This window comes from Panthera onca, chromosome B1 (assembly GCF_046562875.1).
Source record: "Panthera onca isolate mPanOnc1 chromosome B1, mPanOnc1 haplotype 2, whole genome shotgun sequence".
Lineage (NCBI taxonomy): Eukaryota > Metazoa > Chordata > Mammalia > Carnivora > Felidae > Panthera > Panthera onca.
In genome coordinates this window covers 119,443,281-119,464,941 of record NC_138342.1, presented here as the reverse complement: position 1 = coordinate 119,464,941, position 21,661 = coordinate 119,443,281, and the positions used below count along the sequence as shown (strand labels likewise).

The window sequence follows — 21,661 nt, the reverse complement described above, 5'->3', positions numbered from 1 at the left end:
CTGGCCCTTTGAACACTTACTTCCTGACATTTGGGTTTTAGGGAAGAGGGCAAATTCTCAAGAAAATCGCAATTATCTAAGACTCTGGACTCCGGAAAATAAATCCAAATCAAAGAATGCAAAGGATTTACCCAAATTGAATCAGGTAAGTGTCTAACATTTCAGTTTCTTCATTTTGAACCTTGAAGATGTTTTCCAAGTCATAGAAAAATGTAGACTATGTACCCCTGAAAGATAATGGTAACTCAATAAAAAAATAAAAAATGAATTAATAAAAGGGGATGCCTTGCCTGGGTGGCTCAGTCAGTTGAGCCTCACGGCTCAGGTCATGATCCCGAGGTCATGGGATCGAGCCCCACGTCAGGCTCCATACTGAGTGTGGAGCCTACTTGGGATTCTGTTTCTCTCTCTCTCTCTCTCTCTCTCTTTCCCTCTGCCCCTCTCCCCCACTTGTGCATGTCCTCTCTCTCTCTCTCTCTCTCTCAAACTAAAAAATAAAATTAATTAATTAATTAAAAGATAATGGTAACTTGGGGTATTCAATTAAGATCTGTTTGGATCTAGTCTGTGCATGTTTTCATGCATCAAAAATATGTTCAGTCGTGAGGAGGTGACCCACCCCCTCAGAGAAAATGCAAATCACAAAATACTCAGTTCTTTGAGTACACACATTCTCATTTCAGTTATTAAAAATACTCTCAGATACTCAGAAGACAAGCTCATGCTGTTTTCAAATGACCGTGCTCGGCTATAAAGATGTCTGACACATTTTTTCCTTAAAAAGCTGAGTTGTAGTGAGGCAGAGGAAACAATATAAATAATACAACCCAGGATGAAAATGTTGTCTCCTAACAGGAGAGCAGATGAATCAATCACGTGGGTGGGGAGTAGAAGGCATCACGCCTGCCCACGACACCAGCAAATGTGAGAGAGGGGATTTGAGCTAACCTGGGGCTGCACGCTGAAGAGTGTAGACATGACATGGGATGAGGTCTGGGATTTACTTACAATACTTGAACAGAGGATAAAAGAGTTGGTGAAGCAGCTAACCGTAGGACAATCATTCTAGACTCTGGGTGCCAGCTACGTGACGGTTCATTATTTCATCCTTTCTACTTTCACGGGTGTTGGAAATTCTTCAAATTAAAAAGAATGCAAACGTGAGTGAAGAGACTTTATTTTTTCAGGTTCATTTATTTGGTTTGAGATGGGGGGGATGGGCAGAGAGAGAAGAGAGAATCCCAAGCAGGCTCCACACAGTCAGTGCAGAGCCCGATGCGGGGCTCGAACTCAGGAACAGTGAGTTGATGACCTGAGCCGAAATCAAGAGTTGGCACGTAACCGACTAAGCCACCCAGGCACCCCAAGTGAAGAGACTTTAAACAGTAGCCAGTTGGTTCTACATAGAGGACTTTTCAGAGTCTTTCAGGAGCCCTGTTATTAAATGGCTTCACAGTCCGCTTCAGTCCTGCCTCTGTGCTTCCAACGAGATGGTCCCATCCTCTGTGTTTTTTCCACTTTTCAGGGGCAGTTTATTGAGCTGTGCAAGACCATGTATAACATGTTCAGCGAAGACCCCAACGAGCAGGAGCTGTACCACGCCACGGCTGCGGTGACCAGCCTCCTCCTGGAAATCGGGGAAGTCGGCAAGCTCTTTGTCACCCAGCCTGCCAAGGAGGGCGGGAGCGGGGGCAGCGGGCCCGCCTGCAACTCGGCCATCCCGGGCGCGCTCTTCCCCAAGAAAGGGCCCGGGCAGTCTTACGTGGTGGAGGCCGTTGAGCCCCTCCCGGCCGGCTTGGCGGTGGAGGGTGAGGAACACTCCCTGGGAGGGCAGTTGGAGGACATCAAGCTGGAGGACTCCTCTCCCCGGGACCACGGGGCCTGCTCCTCCATGCTGATTTCCGATGACGACACCAAGGACGACAGCTCCATGTCCTCGTACTCGGTGCTGAGTGCCGGCTCCCACGAGGAGGACAAGTTGCACTGTGAGGACATCGGGGAGGACACCGTCCTGGTGCGCAGCGGCCAGGGCACGGCGGCCCTGCCCCGGAGCACCAGCCTGGACCGGGACTGGGCCATCACCTTCGAGCAGTTCCTGGCCTCCCTCCTGACTGAGCCGGCCCTGGTGAAGTACTTTGACAAGCCCGTGTGCATGATGGCCAGGATCACCAGTGCAAAAAACATCCGGATGATGGGCAAGCCCCTCACTTCGGCCAGTGACTATGAGATCTCCGCCATGTCAGGCTGACCCCTGCGCCTTCTCTGGGGACCGGGAGGGGAGGGAGGGTTTTTTTTTTTAATGTTCCGTGTTGGGCTTTCTTTCTTCCTTTTAAATTAAATATTTATTAGTACCCGGCTTGAAGCCTAGTGTTTTCATAATATAATACAATGAAAACTACAATGAAAACTGTTGGAGAAATATTTAAGCACCTCGACGTAGGTACAGTACACTGTCTTGGGGGAGGGGATTGAACAGAATACAGTTAATTCAGTGAATTCCAAAAAAGATTAATCTGTCCGTGATATGTGTGTATTTTAACTTCTTAATCTTGCTGTTGAGCTGTGTACATGGTTAAAAAATAGTGCTGTTTAACGCTAAATAAGGCAGCAACCTTTTGTGTATTTGGGCTTTTTAGATAAAACTAGAGCCGTCAGGAAAATGAAATGCCACAAACACAAAAATGTTCCTAAAAGGAAAAGGCATTGTTGGCGGGGGTAAATCCTATACCATTTTAGGTGGAGGGTGCATTAGAAATATTTTTTAAGATTTGAAATATATTTCATAAAAGTCCTCTATTCAGAAATCATATTCAACAGATGTTTCCTTTCAAGGGGAAAATATTTGAGGCTCTAAACAATTATGAATTTTCACATGATGCCAGAATAACACTTCTAGTTGATCAATTTGGACCAATACTAGACCAACTTTGCATTAAAAAAACTGTTGTGATTATTTAAGTCAGCTGGCCAGAATTCAGGGAAAATGAACAGTCTTTTGTTACAGAGAATCTGAAAATGACAACAAAGATAACCGAGGGCTCAGGATTTTTTTTTTTTTTTTTAAAGAGTAAAAGTACTGATGCTTCTGATACTGGATCTTCAGCTTCTTGTTACTCATTGCAAATAAAGCAAAAACTAAAACCGATAAACTTTACCATTGCTATACTGTGCATAGATTCAAGAAATTAAACTACGTATCTTCTATGACCATCTTTCCCGTTAAATCGATGTCAAGTAGAGATCATGTAAACTAAAAAACAAAATCTGCAAGATAACATACCTGAATGTTTTAAAGCAGAACTTGTCACTTTATTAAAAGAATAGTATGCTCTATCTATTTCCTGAATGGATGTGGAAATGAAAACTAGCACACCTGCACTTTGGATTCTTCCTTTTTTTTTTTTTTTTTTTTTTTTTTTTTAATTACTCTTATAGTTTTGCCTTTTACAGATGTTGAAGGTTTTTTCTCCTTATTGTTGACTTCATCATCGCGGTCACATTTTCTTTGCTGATTCAGAATGTCCCTTTTGACACATTCCTTTATTATGCATTGTGGTTTTTTTTTTGAGCTGTTGCTGCTGTTTCTTATTTTGTTTACAGAATGATTTTTAAACTGTCAAATGAAGTAGTGTTAACCTCAAGTAGGACAAATGTGAACAAATAAAATACATCAGATATTCAGATCCGGCTTTTATTTCAGTGCTTGAGTTCCTGCCTAAGGCAATAACGTTATTCTTTTGACAACTTTGCAGGGGGAATTATATTTAGGCAACCATTTTGACTAAGTAAACCAACACTTAGAGGCAAATATTTTCAGATAAAAAAGACCGTGTGTTGTGGTGTGCATGTGAATGGGTGTATTTAAAATAAAGAAGTGAATGTGTATCAGTTACCTAATTATTTAACTTATGCTGCGGAAGTGATAAAAAGGTGAAAATCTCTCATTAGTACACTGTAATACCATTTGGTATGTATCTAGTTGGGTAGCTAGTCATTGATTTGATTTGACTTTTTTTTTTTTAATATTTTTATTTTATTTTTGAAAGAGAGAGAGAGTGCGAGTGGGGGAGGGACAGAGAGAGCGGGAGACGCGGAATCCTAAGCAAGCTCCAGGCTCTGAGCTGTCAGCACAGAACCCAACGCTGGGGCTCACACTCATGGACCATGAGGTCATGACCTGAGCTGAAATCCGAAGCTTAACGGACCGAGCCACCCAGGCTCCCCAATTTGATTTGACTTTAAGGTTGTTCCGCATTATTCCATCATGTGTTTAACTGTAAAATCCTATTCTCTTAACCACCTCTACCTTGCCAATATCAGTGATGGATCTGGGAGGGGAACAGGCATGCGTTTAAATGCATAGCCCCAGGTAAACGGGAGGAGTCAGAACGTTCCATTGTTACTGAGAAAGGGACTGTGACTCAGCAGTGTATTACCCTGAAAGCATGTCTCTGAGGCTGTGTTGTCATCTTGCCCCCCTCTGTTCAAACACATCATGGTGCTCGTCACAGCGGAACTATACTTACTACGTAAAGGCCATTCTTAAGTCTGTTTGCTTCCGTAGGCTGCACGCAGAGGAGTCCTGAGCCTGTGAGTTATTTCCAGCTTAGTCTGTGAGACAAATGGGCCTGTCACCTCATCCTCTTAGCCTCCAGAAGGCGGTCGGTCAGTACATTTCAAAGAGCATTTTCTGAGAAAAGATTAAAGTTCCTGTCTTCTTTTTAATGGGTGTGTTATGTCTTTTTAGTATCTCCATGGATTCTCTTGATTTCAATTTATTGTAATTTACTATCTCTGTATGGTCCCTTTTGATCTAGCTCTGTGATGATTAGCTTCCCAGGCTAATAATCGTTACACCATCCAGATGGTGGCTCTCATGTATATCCTAATAGACTCGAACTGGCATCCCTGTGAGCTTTTAGCTACAGAGCTCTGGGTCTTGGCCACCAGTGGTGCTTTTACATATGAAAGCTCAAAAGAAAAAGCTACTGCCAGGGGAAAGGAAGAAACCTTTTGGAGCCTGGATGCTACGGAAGTGGGTGTGCCAGGGAAACCACAGATCCAGCCAGGGTGTCGTTCCATCCAACATTACTTCAAGTCTGATTCTGGAATGGAGGGGGGACGAACTCTGTGGAAGTGCCACAGAGGGAGCCACAGGCAATGGGAAGGCTCCAGTGTCAACAGTGCCCTCGTCTCCCACTGAGGCATGCAATCTGGGAACCATGGCTGCCAGGCAGAGGGCCGCCGTCTGTAAGTCCTTGTCACAGCAAGTAGGAAAGGTAGCTAGATATCTCCTCACTTTCCTGTCCCCAGAGTTTGGATAGCAGTCCCCCAGTCTTGGGCTGGTCTCTGACTGAAGCTTTGTCTAGGGGGTCTAAGCTTAGAGCTACCTGGGGCGCCTGGGTGGCCCCGTCAGTTGAGCGTCTGACTTAGGCTCAGGTCATGATCTCACAGTTTGTGGGTTGGAGCCCCTCGTCGGGCTCTGTGCTGACAGCACAGAGCCTGCTTCGGATCTTCTGTCCCCCTGTGTCTCCATCCCTCCCCTGCTCCTGCTTGTGCTCTCTCAAAAATAAATAAAACATTAACAAAATTAAAAATAATAAGCTTAGAGCTACTTTAGCTCTTGAATCTAACACAGTGAAACTCCTGGGGAGCGCGTTGACAGCTGCCACATTTCCAATCCCTCTGGCTGCTCCGAATGTGAATTCTTCACCACCTATCCCATAAGAAGGCCCTTTTGTTACGGCATCGACTTCTAACCTGAACAGAGTAGCAGTTGATGTGGTGAGCACAAAGTATTTCACACTATTTTCTGCTTGAAGATGACTCTTTACATAATGTTTCGGGCCCCATGCCTTCTGTTGAGCATTTTCTTGACAGTCTAATTCTTTAAAAGGAAAGCTCGGGGAGCCAGACAAAGGAATTGAGAGCTAGGCACAGTGTGAGTACAGAAGACTTGGATCAGGGTTCCCTGCCTGTGGGCTCTGTTAAAATGCCAGGCTGCCAGGAGGCGGGTCAGCTCAGCCGCCAGAAGCGGATGACTCCAGGCCAAACTATAGATTGTTAGGGCTTCCTGGATTCACAACTGCTTCCTCTCCTCACCCTTCACAGAGGGGCCAAGAACTCTGCAAACCCAAATCCTGTAACTCTTATTAGAATACTTCAAGGGCAAGTGTCAGCTAGACTGATGCCACATCCTAGGACTGGGCTGGAGGCAATCTTGAGCCCTAGAATAGGTCTAGCAGATTCACTTATTTCGTGGATACGGCCTACCTACTGGGTGCCAGATACTGTTTCAGGCTCTTGGGGTACAGCAGCAAATGACACGGATCAAAAATTCCTGTCCCTAAGAGAAACTTACACTCTGATAAGGGAGATAAGCAAGATAAATGCCATCTATGCTATATGTTAGTGACGCAGGCAATCAAAATGAAGCAAAGGAGCAGGGCTTGAAAGGCTGGGGTGCTCAGAGAAGACCTCACGGAGGTGACTTGTGAGTAAAAGCGGAGGGAGTGAGCCGTGCAGTTATCTGAGGGGACAGCTTTTCACACTAAAGGAACCCCAAGTACAAAGGCCCCTAAAGTGAGAGGCTGCCTGGCAAGTTTGAAGCAGAGCAAGGCAGCTGTGGATGAACAGAGGGAAGACGCTAACAATGAGGCAGAGATAATGGGGAAGCAGATCTCACAGGATCTAGGAGGTCAACGCAAAGGCTTCAGCTCTTAATGCGGAGTGAGATGGAGTGGCCTAAAGAGTCAGGAGCTAGGGAGGCACGTTCTGACTTAGATTTTAAGAGTAATTCTGGGGGCACCTGGGTGGCTCAGTCAGTTAAGTATCCGACTCTTGATTTGGGCTCAAGTCATGATCTCAAGGTTCATGAGTATTGAGCCCCACATTGGGCTCCACATGGATGGACAGTGCGAATTGGAATGCTTGGGAATCTCTCCTCTCCCTCTCTCTCTTCCCACCCCCCCCCCCAAATAAATAAATAAACAAAAGGAATAATTCTGAACCTGCTGTTGAGAATAATGGTAGAAACACAGCAACAGAAAGGGGCAGACCAGTTAAGAGATCAGGGTCCTAACCGGGGTAAGAGTTGCTCAGGACTGTTTCCTCCACCCTCGCTCCATCCTCACTCTAGGCCCGAACTAGAATAGGGGCACATCCACCACGCTCTTGTGGTCCAAGAAGTCCCAGGCCAAGTCAGACTCAGATGGAGGGAAGCCAGACCCTATCTGTGGGTAAGAGGCGTGTCAAAGAATTGTGCCCCCTTTTGCTCTGTCACATCTACCAGCCTGGGTTTTCCTGAGTCTTCTCCAGCATTTACCAAACACTCAGCATCCACATGACAGATTTCCTGTCTGCCCCCATTTTTACCACCACTCGGGAACCTCAGCATCTATAGAGAGAACCCAGCAAACACTCCAACCTCGATTTCTGTGGCTTTTCATCCCCCGTTACGCCTCAGAGATATGAATGAACCTCCCAACTCTCCAGCTGTGTTGCACCCACCACACCTGCCCATGGCACTCTCAGTCTTCTAACCCTCAGTTAATTTGCCATGGCTCTGAGTATCCTCATCAGATCCCATCCCCTGGTCGTCTCTTCAACCGCTGTCTTCCCAGCTCTCTCACTTCCGCTTGTCCTCACCTTCTGTGGCTCCCACTTGTGGCCTCTCTGTAATCCACAAATCTTGAATCATTACAAGCATCTGCCTTCTTCAGTCGCATCTTGGCGGCTGAGTAGCAGGGGCTTCCAGGGCAGGGGGGAAGTTCACGATACATAGATTTGTGCTGCTACAATTTTATGTTTGTCTTCAGATGAGTCTGGAATGCCAAGTCAACAATCCCTTTCCACATCCCTGATCCAATCCTCCTTATCCCAACATAAGCTATTTGAATTCTTGACTCATTTCTTAAAGTCCCCTAACCCCACTCCTACCCCCTCTTAGGTAAAAAATTTGATTCACAGAGATAACCAGTGCTATCAGCTGCAACTCTCCACTTTTAGCCCCTCAAGTACAAATGAATGTGTACCCACGATCTACTTTGCTCTGTCCTCCATCTTGGAGAATATTTGGTATCTTTTCATCTCTTTTGTCATCAACATCTTCACAATGGATTTCTTGGCCTTAGGTTGTGAGAATGTTTACTCCATTCCTCAACTCTGTTACCTACTCTGATTACTGACTTATCAACTGCGTTACAGTCAAACATCATGAAAGAGCAGTGTAATCTTCCACCTCCATATCTTCATTCCCAACCTAACTTCCCTTCACTTTAGTAGGACGCGGTGACTCACCACTGAAGCTGCTTCTGCCGAGGGCACCAGTGATTGCCTAGACTCCTGAATCCAATAGATGCTTTCTGGTACTTACTGCCTCTTTCTATGACATTTTGATCTGGTGACATTCCCACATTAAAATTCCCTCCTCCCTTGCACTGTGAAACCAGTGTTTTCCAGATTCCCTTTTCTCTCTCACACAAAGTCTCCATCAAGTATCCAAGCCTGCCTTCCTTTGCTGTCCCATCATGGGTACCACAAGGATCTGGCTAAGGTTGTCTCCACTGTGTGCCCTGAAGGAGCTTCCCGACCTCAGTTGTTTTGACTCCTGTCTGTCTGCTGCTGACTCCTGAAGGTTAGTTCAGCTCAAGCTTCTCTCCTGAACTTTCGTTCAACAAGTATGTATTGAATGGCTTGGGTATTCCAAGTTTTGTCCATTCTCTCATTTCCTGAATGTACCAGAAGCACCTTGAAAGTAGACTTGCTATTTTCTCTCTATGACATATTCCCCTTTGTTATCCCTTAGCTTAATTAATGACATTAATACCTGTCCAGTACCTGAAGCCAGAAATGGGAGTCGTCTTCGATTCCTCCTAATAGCATATGACCCACATCCAGTTACCAAGACCTATCCATTGTTTTTTTCTAAACATCTCTTAATCTGTGTTCCTCTGTCTGTTCCCAGTTATACAATCAGTCTAGCCTTGTACTTGTTGATAGGTTTAAGAGGGTTTTATTAGGCTCATATTAATATTTGATGTACCCTCATCCCTCTGAATGATACTTTTTTTAAAAATAGGTTGTGCATAAACAAAAGTAGCAATCCCAACTACCCGTCACATGACACGAGAAACTCTATTGCTTTACAGTTAAAAGAACAGAGCATGTCCAGTCTCTGGTGGATCGAGTAGGCTCTTGGCACCTTGTCTTTTCTTGACGCCTTTGCACAATATCTAATGGTCAAGCTTTATGCCCAAAAGTGTGACCCAAAAAGGGAACTCAGAGGTCACTGATGCTCTGATGAAAGGCTAAGTATGGATGTATCGTCCCTGACGATGGCAACACCAATGCAGCTTTCCTTAATTGGGTCTGTTTTTTCTTAATAACTGGAAGGCAGTTATTCAAAACAGCCCTTTGGCTATTGGTCAGACTGAGTATGACATAATTACTCTTCCAATCCTTGGCAAGCAAGAAAAAAGTGATCAAGTCTGTAAATTCACGATGTTTGTGACAAGCGTCTGAAAGAACAAAGTTTGCTGGATTGTGGCCACTTTATTTTTCTGCCTCTAGTCTCCCTTCATACATCCAGTTACTCTTTTACGCTGCTGTTACATGATCTTTCTAAAACTTCAGTGTGATCATATTCCCCTCTCATCCCAACTTCCTACAGGAAAATAAACAAGCATATAGGAATGTTCATGATCTGTCACTGCCTGTACACCTGTAGACCAAGTTGTCAGCATTCATTGGTGTTCTGAGAGGTGACGGACCTAAAATACAGCAGTTATTACACTTTGTTCATTTTCCCCACCGGCTGGTTTTGGTACATTATTTACAGCATCCTTTGTCAAAATCCGTGAACGACTTGTGCTATCTCAACCCCTCCCTCAACTGCTGCCACATCTTTAGGTCTAGAGTGAGAGGTAAAGGAGAGTGTTGACTTTTGAAGTGTTGGAAGGGAAAGGGAGCTTGGTAGAAAATAGTATGTGGTTAGTACGACATTTCATCACAAGCCAAAAATGGAGTCTTAGCATCAGATATTTGGACATCAGTCTTGTATAATTTGTATTGAAAATCCAGGTATCCCCAGTGTGATAGACCATGGTTATCTCTTCTCACCGTGAGACGTGAAGAACTATACATCATAACAAGGGGGGAAATTGAGAAATAATACCTGAATTCACTGGGTCCTTCTTGAAATAAGCCAAAGAAATCCTCAGTGAAGCTGAGAAGATACTTGAAAGAATTCGTGAAAAAAAAAAAAGTATAAAATGTCTCAGGATGGGGCACGGGGTGGGGGGTGATTTCCTCAGCAGCTGGTCTCATAAAAAAGATGCAACACGCAATAAGGGAATTTGCAAATGCCCACTGCGGAGGAGTTAACAGGGGTATGTAAGTTGACTTCCTAAAAGACTGAAGCAACGTATAAAATTTAAACTCCTTTGAAAGTGAAGTATTATATAAAATAGCTTTAATAATATACCCAGGTTGGCATGGAGATTTCAGAATCTCCTTTGAAAATCCTCCTCCTTTCTGAATAGGGAGGAGCCAAAGGGAGGATTTTCGTAGAGCAAGTTGTCTCCAGTAGCTTAACCAGGTTCGGGGCGGGGCAGGGGGCAGGGGGGTGTTGCTGTTAAGAAAATAATGACTGGAAGTCCCCAGGCTGCAACACCGTCACCACCTCGTCCACCATGGCTCAGTCTGGAATCCTGAGTAAGCAATGCTGACCTGGACAGTGACAAGGCCGGGAAAAGATTCAGACTATCTGGAAGATAACAGATTCACACATTTCTCCAGCAAAATGTTTGCAGTGTGCTGAGATTTCTTGAAAAATGACAGAAAAAATGGCAGAAAGACTTCCACTGCGCTTAGCCTTCAACTTTGTTAAATTTAAACTCTCTACATGCTACAGTAAAAAAGTCTGCAATAAACATTAGTGCATCTGCATGGACATCACATAATAATACTTAAATATTTTGTTTGCTTTTTACAAACAAGTAATATACAGATGTAACAATCAAAAACGAATACACATACTGAACAATAGAAATTATGTGGAAAGGAAGTCTTCCTTTATTAGCCCCTCAACTCTTACTTCCTACATGGAGGTAAGCATTCTTGGTAGATTGAAGCTCATTGGTTCTATAAATTTATATACACATCTGTGTACAGGCGTTTTTTAAAAAAAAAAATTAGATCAGATTAAAGTCATTCTGTGATTCCATTTTTTATCACCTAAGTGTCAGGGAGATGTTTTCATGTTGGAATATACAGATACTACCTCATTTATTTTATATTTTTAAATTTTTTGAGGTTTATTTATTCTTGAGACAGAGAGAGAGTAGGGGAGGGGCAGAGAGAAAGGGAGAGAGAGAGAGAGAGAGAGAAAGAGAATCCCAAGTAGGCTCTTTGCTGCCAGTGCAGAGCTGTGAGATCACAACCTGAGCTGAAACCAAGAGTTGGATGCTTAACTGAGCCACCCAGCACCCCTACTTCATTTATTTTAATGGCAGCACAATATTCCATAGAAACAGAATATCCCATGCCATACCCACCTTCCTGCTCCCAGGTGATGGGCTTTTACTATGATAGAGTCTTCTTATTATAAACATTATAGTAGCAAAAATCACTATAAAGACATTTGGGGCATATATAAGAATATTTCTTTGGCGTAGAATTGATGGAGTAAAATGTCCATTTAAAATTGTAACAAATACTGCCAAATCACCTTTCAAAATAATCTACTTGCTCACACTTCCATCAACAGCCAGTGCTCTCCTCTCACAGCCTTCACTGACTGTGAAGTTAACAACCTTTTAATTTGTATTATTCTGATCAGTGAAAGAGGATATTTGATTTTTTTTTATGTTTATTTTTGAGAGAGAGAGAGAGAGACACAGATGGGAGCAGGGGAGGGGCAGAAAGAGAGGCAGACACAGAATCTGAAGCAGGTTCCAGGCTCTGAGCTGTCAGCACAGAGCCTGACGCAGGCCTTGCTTGAACTCACCAACTGCGAGATCATGACCTGAACCAAAGTCGGACGCTTGACTGAACCACCCAGGTGCCCCAAGGTGATATTTCATCTTAAGTTGAATTTTTCTCATAATAAGGATGTTGAATATTTTTTGAAATGTTTACTGGTCCTTTAGATTTCTTTTGCATTTGTCTTCTAACTTTTGGTGTCTTGTGTTCTACAATAGTGGGTAATTTTCATGACATCAGGTCTGCTTTTAAATATGGCTTCTGTTTTTGTTTCTCTAGTTCTTACATGCCATTCACTATGGCAACAACAGGAGAGTAAAATGAAAGAAAAAGAGCAGCTTATTAAGTATAGTGAATTGATCCACCTTCTCTGAAGGCTTGTGGCTTACCAAATGTGAGACGTTTCAATGGTATTCTTAAGAGCCACTATATTTGCCAAAGAGCAGACTTGATGCAAAGCCTCTAGTTACACCTGTTCAGTTGCATCTCACATACCCTAGTTAATATCTGTTCTGTTACATCCCACTAGGGGGTAATGTTGGGCTAAAGATGTATGTTTCCTGTGACTAAAGTTGAGACTCCCATTTAATACATTCTGGTAAAAGTTTTACTTCTCCAGTCAAAACTGAAAGGATAACATTTCCCCTTACTGCTCAAGACAATTGGGGCAGAAAAAGACCAGGGAGTTTGAATGCAAGTGTAACTGAAAGGATATTATCAAGAAGAGCTTGACAGAAGCATCGGCTTCAGGCAGCACCCCGCAGACAATGCACCTTATTCTGTTATGAACAAAGGAAGCCAAAGGATCAAAGGGAGACAAGATTGAATAGAAGGTAGATGATGCCTTCATGATGCGAACATTTCCTGACATTGCGTATTTCCACAGCATTTTATTTTTGCTCGAAATGTAATTTCCTCTTAGGTTCATGGCCTTAAGCTGGCAAAATCTCCCTTTACAGCCCTGCCAGTGCCAGCCTGTCTCCAGGGGCACAGAGTTCGTCCTCCACAGCCAGTGTGTTCTGGCACCTCTCTTCAGGAGCTGGCCTGGGACCCAGGTGACCCCCTGGTGGCCTCCCCTGACAGACACAGGGGGCGGAAGCCAGTTTTCTGTACAAAAGCCGGTACTAAAATCGTGTACCAAAGCACGAGCTAGGTTGGATGACTCTTCAACCTTTGGAAGATCTTCCACCCCCCAAGGTCCCTTCACTCTGTTGCACACTTTTTATTTTCTCTGCAAAGGAGGCAACCTCAGGTGCTCTTCTAAAAGCTCCTTTAAATGCATGAAACGTCTGAAGAAACTTAAAGGCCAGGATGATCTCAGTTAAATGAGACAGCCATTTCAGGATTCAAAGGTGCTACTTTAAAAATAATAAAGCCTCAACCTTTTCAGAGGGATCGATGCAGGGTCGGCCTTCAGCATGAAAGCTTACAGACAGCAGCAGCACCAGCAGACAAGCCGGGTAACGTTCTTTCCCAAATTTGGCAAGAAGGAGACAGGAAGACAGAGAGAGCATGCACACATACATACGTGTGTGCGTATGCGAGAGGATATATGAGCTCACTGAGTAAAATAGCCATGCCAAGTTCCAAACCATCAAGGATCAAGGTGGCTAACCCCCGTAGAAATGTCCAGTTCTATTTCTGATTGTCATCCCTGGCTGTGAGGAGCGGGGACGTGGCAGCGTGGAGAGCCAGGAGGCAGCAGGTGGGGCAAACGCATGCTAACGCTCCCCCATGTTTTCTACCACGCTCCTGTCCCCGTGCACGGATGGAGCCTTTGGAAATGAGAAGGGATACTATTTCCCAGTGTAAAGTCTAGAACCTGAGAGTTTGAGGGGTGTGGGGGAGGGGGGCGGGGGTTGGGGAGAATAAAAAGCCAGGGAGTTGGCCAGCAGAGGACAGATCAGTGGAGTCACCTCTTCTGGGAATAAACATCCTCCCCACACACACACCTCTGCCCTTTCCAAATCCACCCCCTTCTCTCTCTCCTTTCCTTCCCTTCCCACTAAACTCTTGTGAGCAAAAAACTAACCTGGAGCTTTTAGTGACCCCTTTGGTTCCTAAGAGGCAGAAAGGAAGAGATTCAGTAAAACCACTCAGAGAAGCTAAACCTGTGGGCTGACTCTACCCCTGGCATTCGTCCTTCCTGTGTCTGTATTTAAAAATATATATTATTTACTGTAATACAGTCTGAAATACCATGAATCAGAGAGCCACTGTGGTCGAGTACTGCCCTCAGACATGGGCATTTGGTGCCTTGTCTTGAGCCCCATGCTTTAGTGGTTCTGGCTTTGTCCACCCAATCAGGCTGTATGGCTCCTGAAATACCACTTCAGAAGAACCACGGAGACTACTCAGTGAAGCTTCATTGCCCTCACCCTGTACGCCACATTCCAGAACCAGGCGCCATTATTCCCTCCCCAAAGAGTCCTGAGCCTCTGCCGGGGCCTGCTGGGCCTTCCTCCCACCCCCCTGAGAGCGGATCCATATATCCTAGATCTGGGATCCTAGAGCAGAAGGGTGCCGGTGAGCCGCCTGTTGGGAGGAATGTTTATGGAGCCTCAGTGTAAAAGTTGAGATGTCACGCCATGTGCATAAGGCCACTCGGGGTGAGATATGGAGCGGGTGATAAGACAAGGGGGTGGGCTTAAGGCATTCATGCATATTCTTGCCTCACCCAAAAATGCTTACAGTGAGACAGCTTGGGTTAACAATCATTCTTCAAAATGGAACCATAATGACTTACTCATTACTATGAAATCAATTTATAAAGGAACCATTAGACCATAACTCGATGCATAAGCAGGGTCAAAGAATAAAAGTGAATCTGACAGTCTTCAGTTTCAAACTTGTTTTATTTCCAGACAGCTAAAGAAACTCTAAGAGCTTCAGACATTTTGCAATTTGTCAAAACACACGTTAGGTACAAATATTAATAGTCAGGTTTTCCCTTTGAGAACTGCCAATATTTCACAGTGCTTTTCTAATTTTTACTTATTTGTTTATTTATTTATTTATTTACTTATTTATTGAGAAAGAGAGAGACAGAGGGTGAGTGAGGGAGGGGCAGAGAGAGAGGGAGACACAGAATCTGAAGCAGGCTCCAGGCTCTGAACTGTCAACACAGAGCCTGACACGGGGCTCAAACCCATGAACCGTGCGTGAGATCATGACCTGAGCCGAAGACGGACGCTCAACCGACTGAGCCACCCAGGCACCCCACACAGTGCTTTTCTCCCTGATGTGAAATCCCCCAGGCAGCCTCTCCTTGGGATATTTATGTCCTGAGTGATTTTCCTTAGCACACACTAGACAGATGGGGGTGAGTGTCAGTTATCCTCTCTCTGGGACTACAGGCCACCTCATCCCCAAGAAACATTAGAATTCATTTTCTAATGGAAATGCAAACCTCTCTGCTGCTTCTTACTATTTACAGTAAAAAGAATCCCCTTTGTTTTTAGCTGGCAGTCAAAATTACTCAATTTGTACAAATGACACTAAAATGTAAGTTTATGGCTGCAGAATACAGTCCAGTCCAGTTGTTTACATATAGATTTTTATTTAGAATGTTTCACATATGTGGGCACCTGGGTGGCTCAGTTGGTTAAGCTTCCCACTTCGGCACAGGTCATGATCTCACAGCTTGTGAGTTCAAGCCCCACATCGGGCTCTGTGCTGGCAGGTCAGAGCATGGAACCTGCTTTGGATTCTGTGTCTCCCTCTCTCTCTGCCCCTTCTCCACTCACACTCCTCTCTCTCTCAAAAATAAATAAACATTCTTAAACATTTTTTTAAAAATGCTTCATATATGCAAACAAAGCATAATAATGCTTGAATAATAATAATGTAGCTTAATAATGACTTTCTAATACCTTAAAGATAAAGCAGCGGCCCACCCTTCTTTACTCTTCTTAAAGAATGTTACTGAGGACTTCTGCTTCTAGGTAAGGTGGGCCAGCTGTGCCTGAATAACTAGCACAGCTGGGTTAAACACCAAAAACCAAAAAAAAAAAAAAAAAAAAAAAAAAAAAAAAAAAAAAAAAAGACATAAAAACAAAGCTGTCTGAAAGCAGCTAGGACTTCAGGGACCAAAGTCCTAGAAAGAAGAAATATGCACGGAGCCAATCCCAACATTCTGCTCAGCTTTCCCCCGTAAGGAATTAGTCAATTACTTACAAGTGGAGGGCAAAACGTGATGGCAAAGAGGAAAGGTGCTGAATAAAGCCTTTAGTAGGGTCTTGAGGCTGGAGAGACAAAAACAGGAATGCAGGAATGACAAGGCAGCAAGGACATGAGGGGCCCAAATTCTGGAGAGAATGTTAGCAAAGAGAAGTAAACTCTACATGGAACACTCCTCTCCCTTCAAGGCTTCTGCTCATTGCTAAGCAGCGTATCAAGAAGCTGAGCAGAATTTCAGGCATCCTGGTTGAACAGGGAGATAAAAGCCAGGGAGTTCAAGCGGAAATCCCAGAAAGATTTTTAAAACTCAGCCAGAGTTGCCACACCATTTGGAGCCTGAGTATCATGGCCTCCCACCTGCCGTCCTCCCTAATGAGGTTCAGAACCAGGGGGTAGCCATCTGCCTCAGGGGGACACGCTCATCCAGCCAGCGCTCATAAAGGCCCCCTGGTTCCCTTGGCAGTGCCCCGGTCCAGCAAGGTCACGAGGCACTCACATAACTGCTGGGAAGCCTGTGAGGAAACCCGGGCCTTCTGCAGGTTTCCAGGAAGAGTGAGGGGCCACTAGCTCCCTAAATCCCCTCAGCACTTGAGTCTTCCTGGGCTTTCGTTTGCCCTGGTGCACCACTACTAACGTGTCCACTGGTCATTCATATCTGGCTTGGCCTCATCTGCTTTGCCGTTCTTTCCCTCCATCATTTTGGCAGAAGGATTTGTATTTGTTAATAGCTCTTAGCTTTTGCCTGTAGCCATAATAACAGCTTCCGTTTACTGTGTCAATGCTGTGTTGCCCATAGCCCTACGTGCAGTATATTATTTCTAATTCTTACACTCATCTCTCAAGGCAAGTCTTTATTATTCCCACTTGACAGAAGGGTAAACTAAGGAACTTGCTCAGTCCTGTATAGTAAGTGAATAGTAAAGCCAAGATTCAAAATCGAGCCTTTCTGACTCCAAAGCCCCCAACCCTCCAACTCTAGCACAATGCCTCTCCTGTCATCCTCAGGTCACTGCTGAGAGCCCAGCCTCACGCCTTAGAATCCTAGGGGTTTGCCTGGCCTGGGGGTGAAGGCGGTGCTCACCCGGTGCAGGACCCTTCACTCTACACTTCTCAGCTCAGCCCGGGCAACCCTTCCCCACAGGAGAAGGGGCCCTCACAAGCAGGCTAGCTGCAGCACTGGGAAGGAAGAGGGTCTGGGGTGCTCAGTGACAGACACAGGGTACCTGTTATTTCCTTCTCCTAACCAGTTTCTTAGGATCGGGTCTACACTTGTGATCACTCCCAAATTACAGGTACCTACTCAAAACTTTATGAACAGTCATTTGAAGCAAACCCCTTGAAATATTTTCTGCACTCAGCAACAGAGCCACTGTTCTCGCTCCTTCCACCTTCTACATCGCCGGTCACTCCTGCTCAGTCTCCTTTGCTGGTTCCCCATCATCTTGATGTCCACATGTTGTGTCCCAGGACTTGGATTTGGGTCCTCTTCTCTTTTCCATCTGCACTCACTCTAAGTGGTCTCATTAAGTCCTGTGTTTTAAATATCATCTGGATATTGATGAGCCTTCCCTGACCCCAGAATCATATACTCAATTGCTTGATTGAAATGACTTGGATGTCTTTTTTTTTTTAAGTTTATTTATTTATTTATTTAGAGAGAGAGAGATGCGGGGGCAGGGGGAAGGGGTGGAGAGAGAGGGAGAGAGAATCCCAAGCAGGCTCTTCTCTGTCAGCACAGAGCCTGCTGTGGGGCTCGATCCCACAAACCATGAGATGACGTCAAGAGTCGGATGCTCAACAGACTGAGCCACCCAGGTGCCCCTGAAATGACTTGGGTATCTCATAGATTAAACTCAACAAGTCCAAAGCTGAATTCAGTATTTCACCCACTCCCTCAAATCTGCTCCTTCCACATTAGCTCCATTCCTCCAATGGCTCAGGCCAGATTATCTTGGAATTATTCTTGACTTCTCTCTTTCAACCACATGCTATATGAAATATGTCACAGAATCCTATCAGGTGTGATCTAACCATTTCCAGTGCTGCTGCCCTAGTCTAGACCACTACCAAACTTACTTGCATTCTGTAAAAGTCTCCTAACTGGTCTTTTTACTATAATCATTGTTCTCCTATAGGCATTCTTTTTGAAATGTAAGCTACATCACTTCTATTCTCAATTGTTCAGTAACCTCCCACCACGCTAATGATTCCAGGGGTTCATCATGGCGTAAATGATCCAGTCTTGGCAGCTGCTCTAACCCAATACTTATGCTCTAACACATCTACCTTGTTCCCTCTGCTTCAGACACGTTGATCTCTTTGCTATTGCTTAAATATGTGATCAAATTCTTGCCACAGGGCCTTTGCACTTGTTTTGCCCTCTACCTAGAGCACATTTCTGTCAGTTATCAGCATGGCTTGTTTTCCTTCTGATCTCTGTTCAAATCCTACCTTATTAATAATGTCTTTCTTGAGTACTATGTCAAAAACAACAGTCCCCAATCATTCTGTGTCCTCTTATTCTGCTTTAGTTTTCTTCGTAGCACCTATTATCACCTGATATTATCAATGTCTTTATTTGCTTCTTATCTCTATTCTTTCCCCTACCCAACATAATTCCAAGGAAGCAAGTATACTGCTTTATCCTCTGGGCTTAGAATAGCTCTTGAATCGTAAACATATTGAAAAGTATTTGTTAACTAAGCGAAATATACATATCGAGTCCCTATACATACAAAGCACTATGCTTAAAGGATGAAGGAAATATGAAGTAAACAAACAGATATGACAAAATCCTGTGCTAAATCGATTTATACTCTAATCATAATATCTAAAAAGATGAATGGGTTAGATACATTTTTAAATCATACAAGGGAGTGAAAACAGCAAGTGACTCCCAAGGCATCATATTCATTTATGTAATTTTTGGGTCCAGCCCCAGAGGATGACCTACATTACCAGGGCTGCAGCCAGGTGAGGGCAGGGCAGGCTGGGGGAGGCGTTATCCTAAATCCCCACCCAGGAGCGTGGTGGAGGGTGGAGATACCTGCAAGCCCAGAAGAGATGAAATATCACAAGTCACTTTTCCCATGCTTTTTCAGCTCCCCCTGGACCACTATACTCCCGGCCAGTGACAATGCTACAGGTGGGAAATGCATTGCATGATTTGTTTGGTTTTTTAATGAGTTGAATTTTCACTAGAGGAGGCAAGCTTAAATTCTCAAAAATCACAGTGTATAACTCTTGTAAAATTCAGACATATAATTTACAGGGCAGAGGATTCCTCCGAGGAAACGTGGAACCTAGACATTTGAATGTACTAAAAAGGAATGATTTTTCCTACCTTTCTGAGCCTACGGTTATCTTTTTCTTTTCGTTATAGCCATGTTAACAGAAAACTCTATAGTTCATGAATTGCTATATAATAGCAAGTCTAAGCACTCATTTCCAGGTCAGTAGCTCCCACATTATTAAAAAATTATGATTTACCTTAGTAAAAGTTTTGGTTGGTACTTAAAAGAGTGGTTGAATTTTTTTTTAATGTTTATTTATTTTTGAGAGAGAGAGAGAGAGGCAGAGTGTGAGCAGGGAAGGGGCAGAGAGAGAAGGAGACACAGAATCCAAAGCAGGCTCCAGGTTCTGAGCTGTCAGCACAGAGCCCGATATGGGTTTGAACCCACAAACCGTGAGATTATGACCACAGCTGAAGTCAGACGCTCACCCGACTGAGCCACCCAGGTGCCCCAAGGAGTGGTTGAAATTTAAAGGACTAAATCTTTTAGTTGATTAAAATTAAGAGCATATGTGACAAAGTCTATAAGCAACAGATCTGGATTCCAAAACAACTTAGAAACCAAGAGAACCCAATCCATTGAAGAAGATCGGAGTCAAGAACCTCTGAAATACTCACTCACTGCCAATTATTAAAGGTAATCCATTCAAGGGTTGGTTTTTTAAAATGATTTTGAGTGGGGTGCCTAGGTGGCTCAGTTGGTTGGGCAACCGACTTCGGCTCAGGTCATGATCTCGTGATTTGTGAGTTCGAGCCCTGCATCAGGCTCTGTGCTGACAGCTCAGAGCCTGGAGCTTACTTCAGATTCTGTGCCTCCCCCTCTCTACCCCTCCCCTGCTCACTCTCTGTCTCTCAATAATAAATAAACGTTGGGGCGCCTGGGTGGCGCAGTCGGTTAAGCGTCCGACTTCAGCCAGGTCACGATCTCACGGTCCGTGAGTTCAAGCCCCGCGTCAGGCTCTGGGCTGATGGCTCAGAGCCTGGAGCCTGTTTCCGATTCTGTGTCTCCCTCTCTCTCTGTCCCTCCCCCGTTCATGCTCTGTCTCTCTCTGTCCCAAAAATAAATAAACGTTGAAAAAAAAAAAAAAATTAAAAAAAAAAAAATAAATAAAAATAAATAAACGTTAAAAAATAAAATAAAATCATTTTGAGTGTATTTTTTATTTACATACCGTAAACTGCCATCTTTCTGGTATACAGTTTTAGGAGTTGTGACAAATTCATGGAGTTGTACAACCATCATCACTATAATTATGGTTCAGTGGAGCTCTACCTCTCGCCCAAAACTCTCTCATTTAACCTGTTTATAGGCAAACCCTTCCCCCCAGCCCTGGGAACCACTGATCTCTTCTCCTTTTCTAGAGTACTGCCTTTTCTAGAATGTTATATCAAGAGAGTCAGATGGACAATGTGTAGCCTTTGAGATGGGCTTCTTTCACTTACACTAATTCATTTAAGATTCATACATATTGTTTTTACTGCTATGTGGTGTTTCACTATATGGGTACAACAACACAGTTTGTCCATTCACCAATCGACTTTCCTGGCCCTCTGTGTTTGTAGTCTCTGATAATCTAACACGGCTCTAGAGACTAAACTTATTGATTAAATACTATCCTTTGTACATTTTATGTCTACTCTTGTAAAAATCATTTTTGTGATGGGGCGCCTGCGTGGTTCAGTCGGTTAAGCAGCCAACTTCGGCTCAGGTCATGATCTCATGGTTTGTGGGTCCGAGCCCCACATCAGGCTCTGTGCTGACACCTCAGAGCCCAGAGCCTGTTTCAGATTCTGTGTCCCCCCCGTCTCTCTACCCCTCCCCCACTTGTGCTCTCTCTCTCTCTCTCTCTAAAAAATAAACATTAAAACATTTTTTAATCATTTTCATGTTCAGTTTTATAACCATGTTTACAACATGTAAATCTACATTTAACTGGCTGTACCGCCCCTTGTCCATGTTCCAACTTCTCCATTTTTTTTAATTGGCAAAAATATCAAAATCATTTGTGCTGACAGCTCGGAGCCCCCCCCGGAGCCTGCTTCAGATTCTGTCTCCCTCTCTCTCTCTGCCCCTCCCCCACTCGTGCTCTGTCTCTCTCTCTCTCTCTCTCTGTCTCTCTTTCTCTCTCAAAAAATAAATTAAAAAAATTTTTAATTAAAAAAATCAAAATCTTGATATCATGATAGCAAAGTCATCAGGAAATCTCA

At 44.1% G+C, this 21,661-nt stretch overlaps 1 protein-coding gene across 1 annotated transcript in view; it reads left to right on the top strand.

Moving 5' to 3' along the window:
• TBC1D9 (TBC1 domain family member 9) overlaps nucleotides 1-3,681 on the top strand; it is a 114,240-nt gene extending 110,559 nt beyond the window's left edge. Inside the window, exons 20-21 of the mRNA XM_060654120.3 lie at nucleotides 42-145; nucleotides 1,526-3,681. Coding sequence (XP_060510103.1) covers nucleotides 42-145; nucleotides 1,526-2,248 — 827 coding nt within the window. The 3' untranslated portion in view covers nucleotides 2,249-3,681. The remainder of the gene's footprint in view (nucleotides 1-41; nucleotides 146-1,525) is intronic.
• Nucleotides 3,682-21,661: the final 17,980 nt, after the last annotated feature.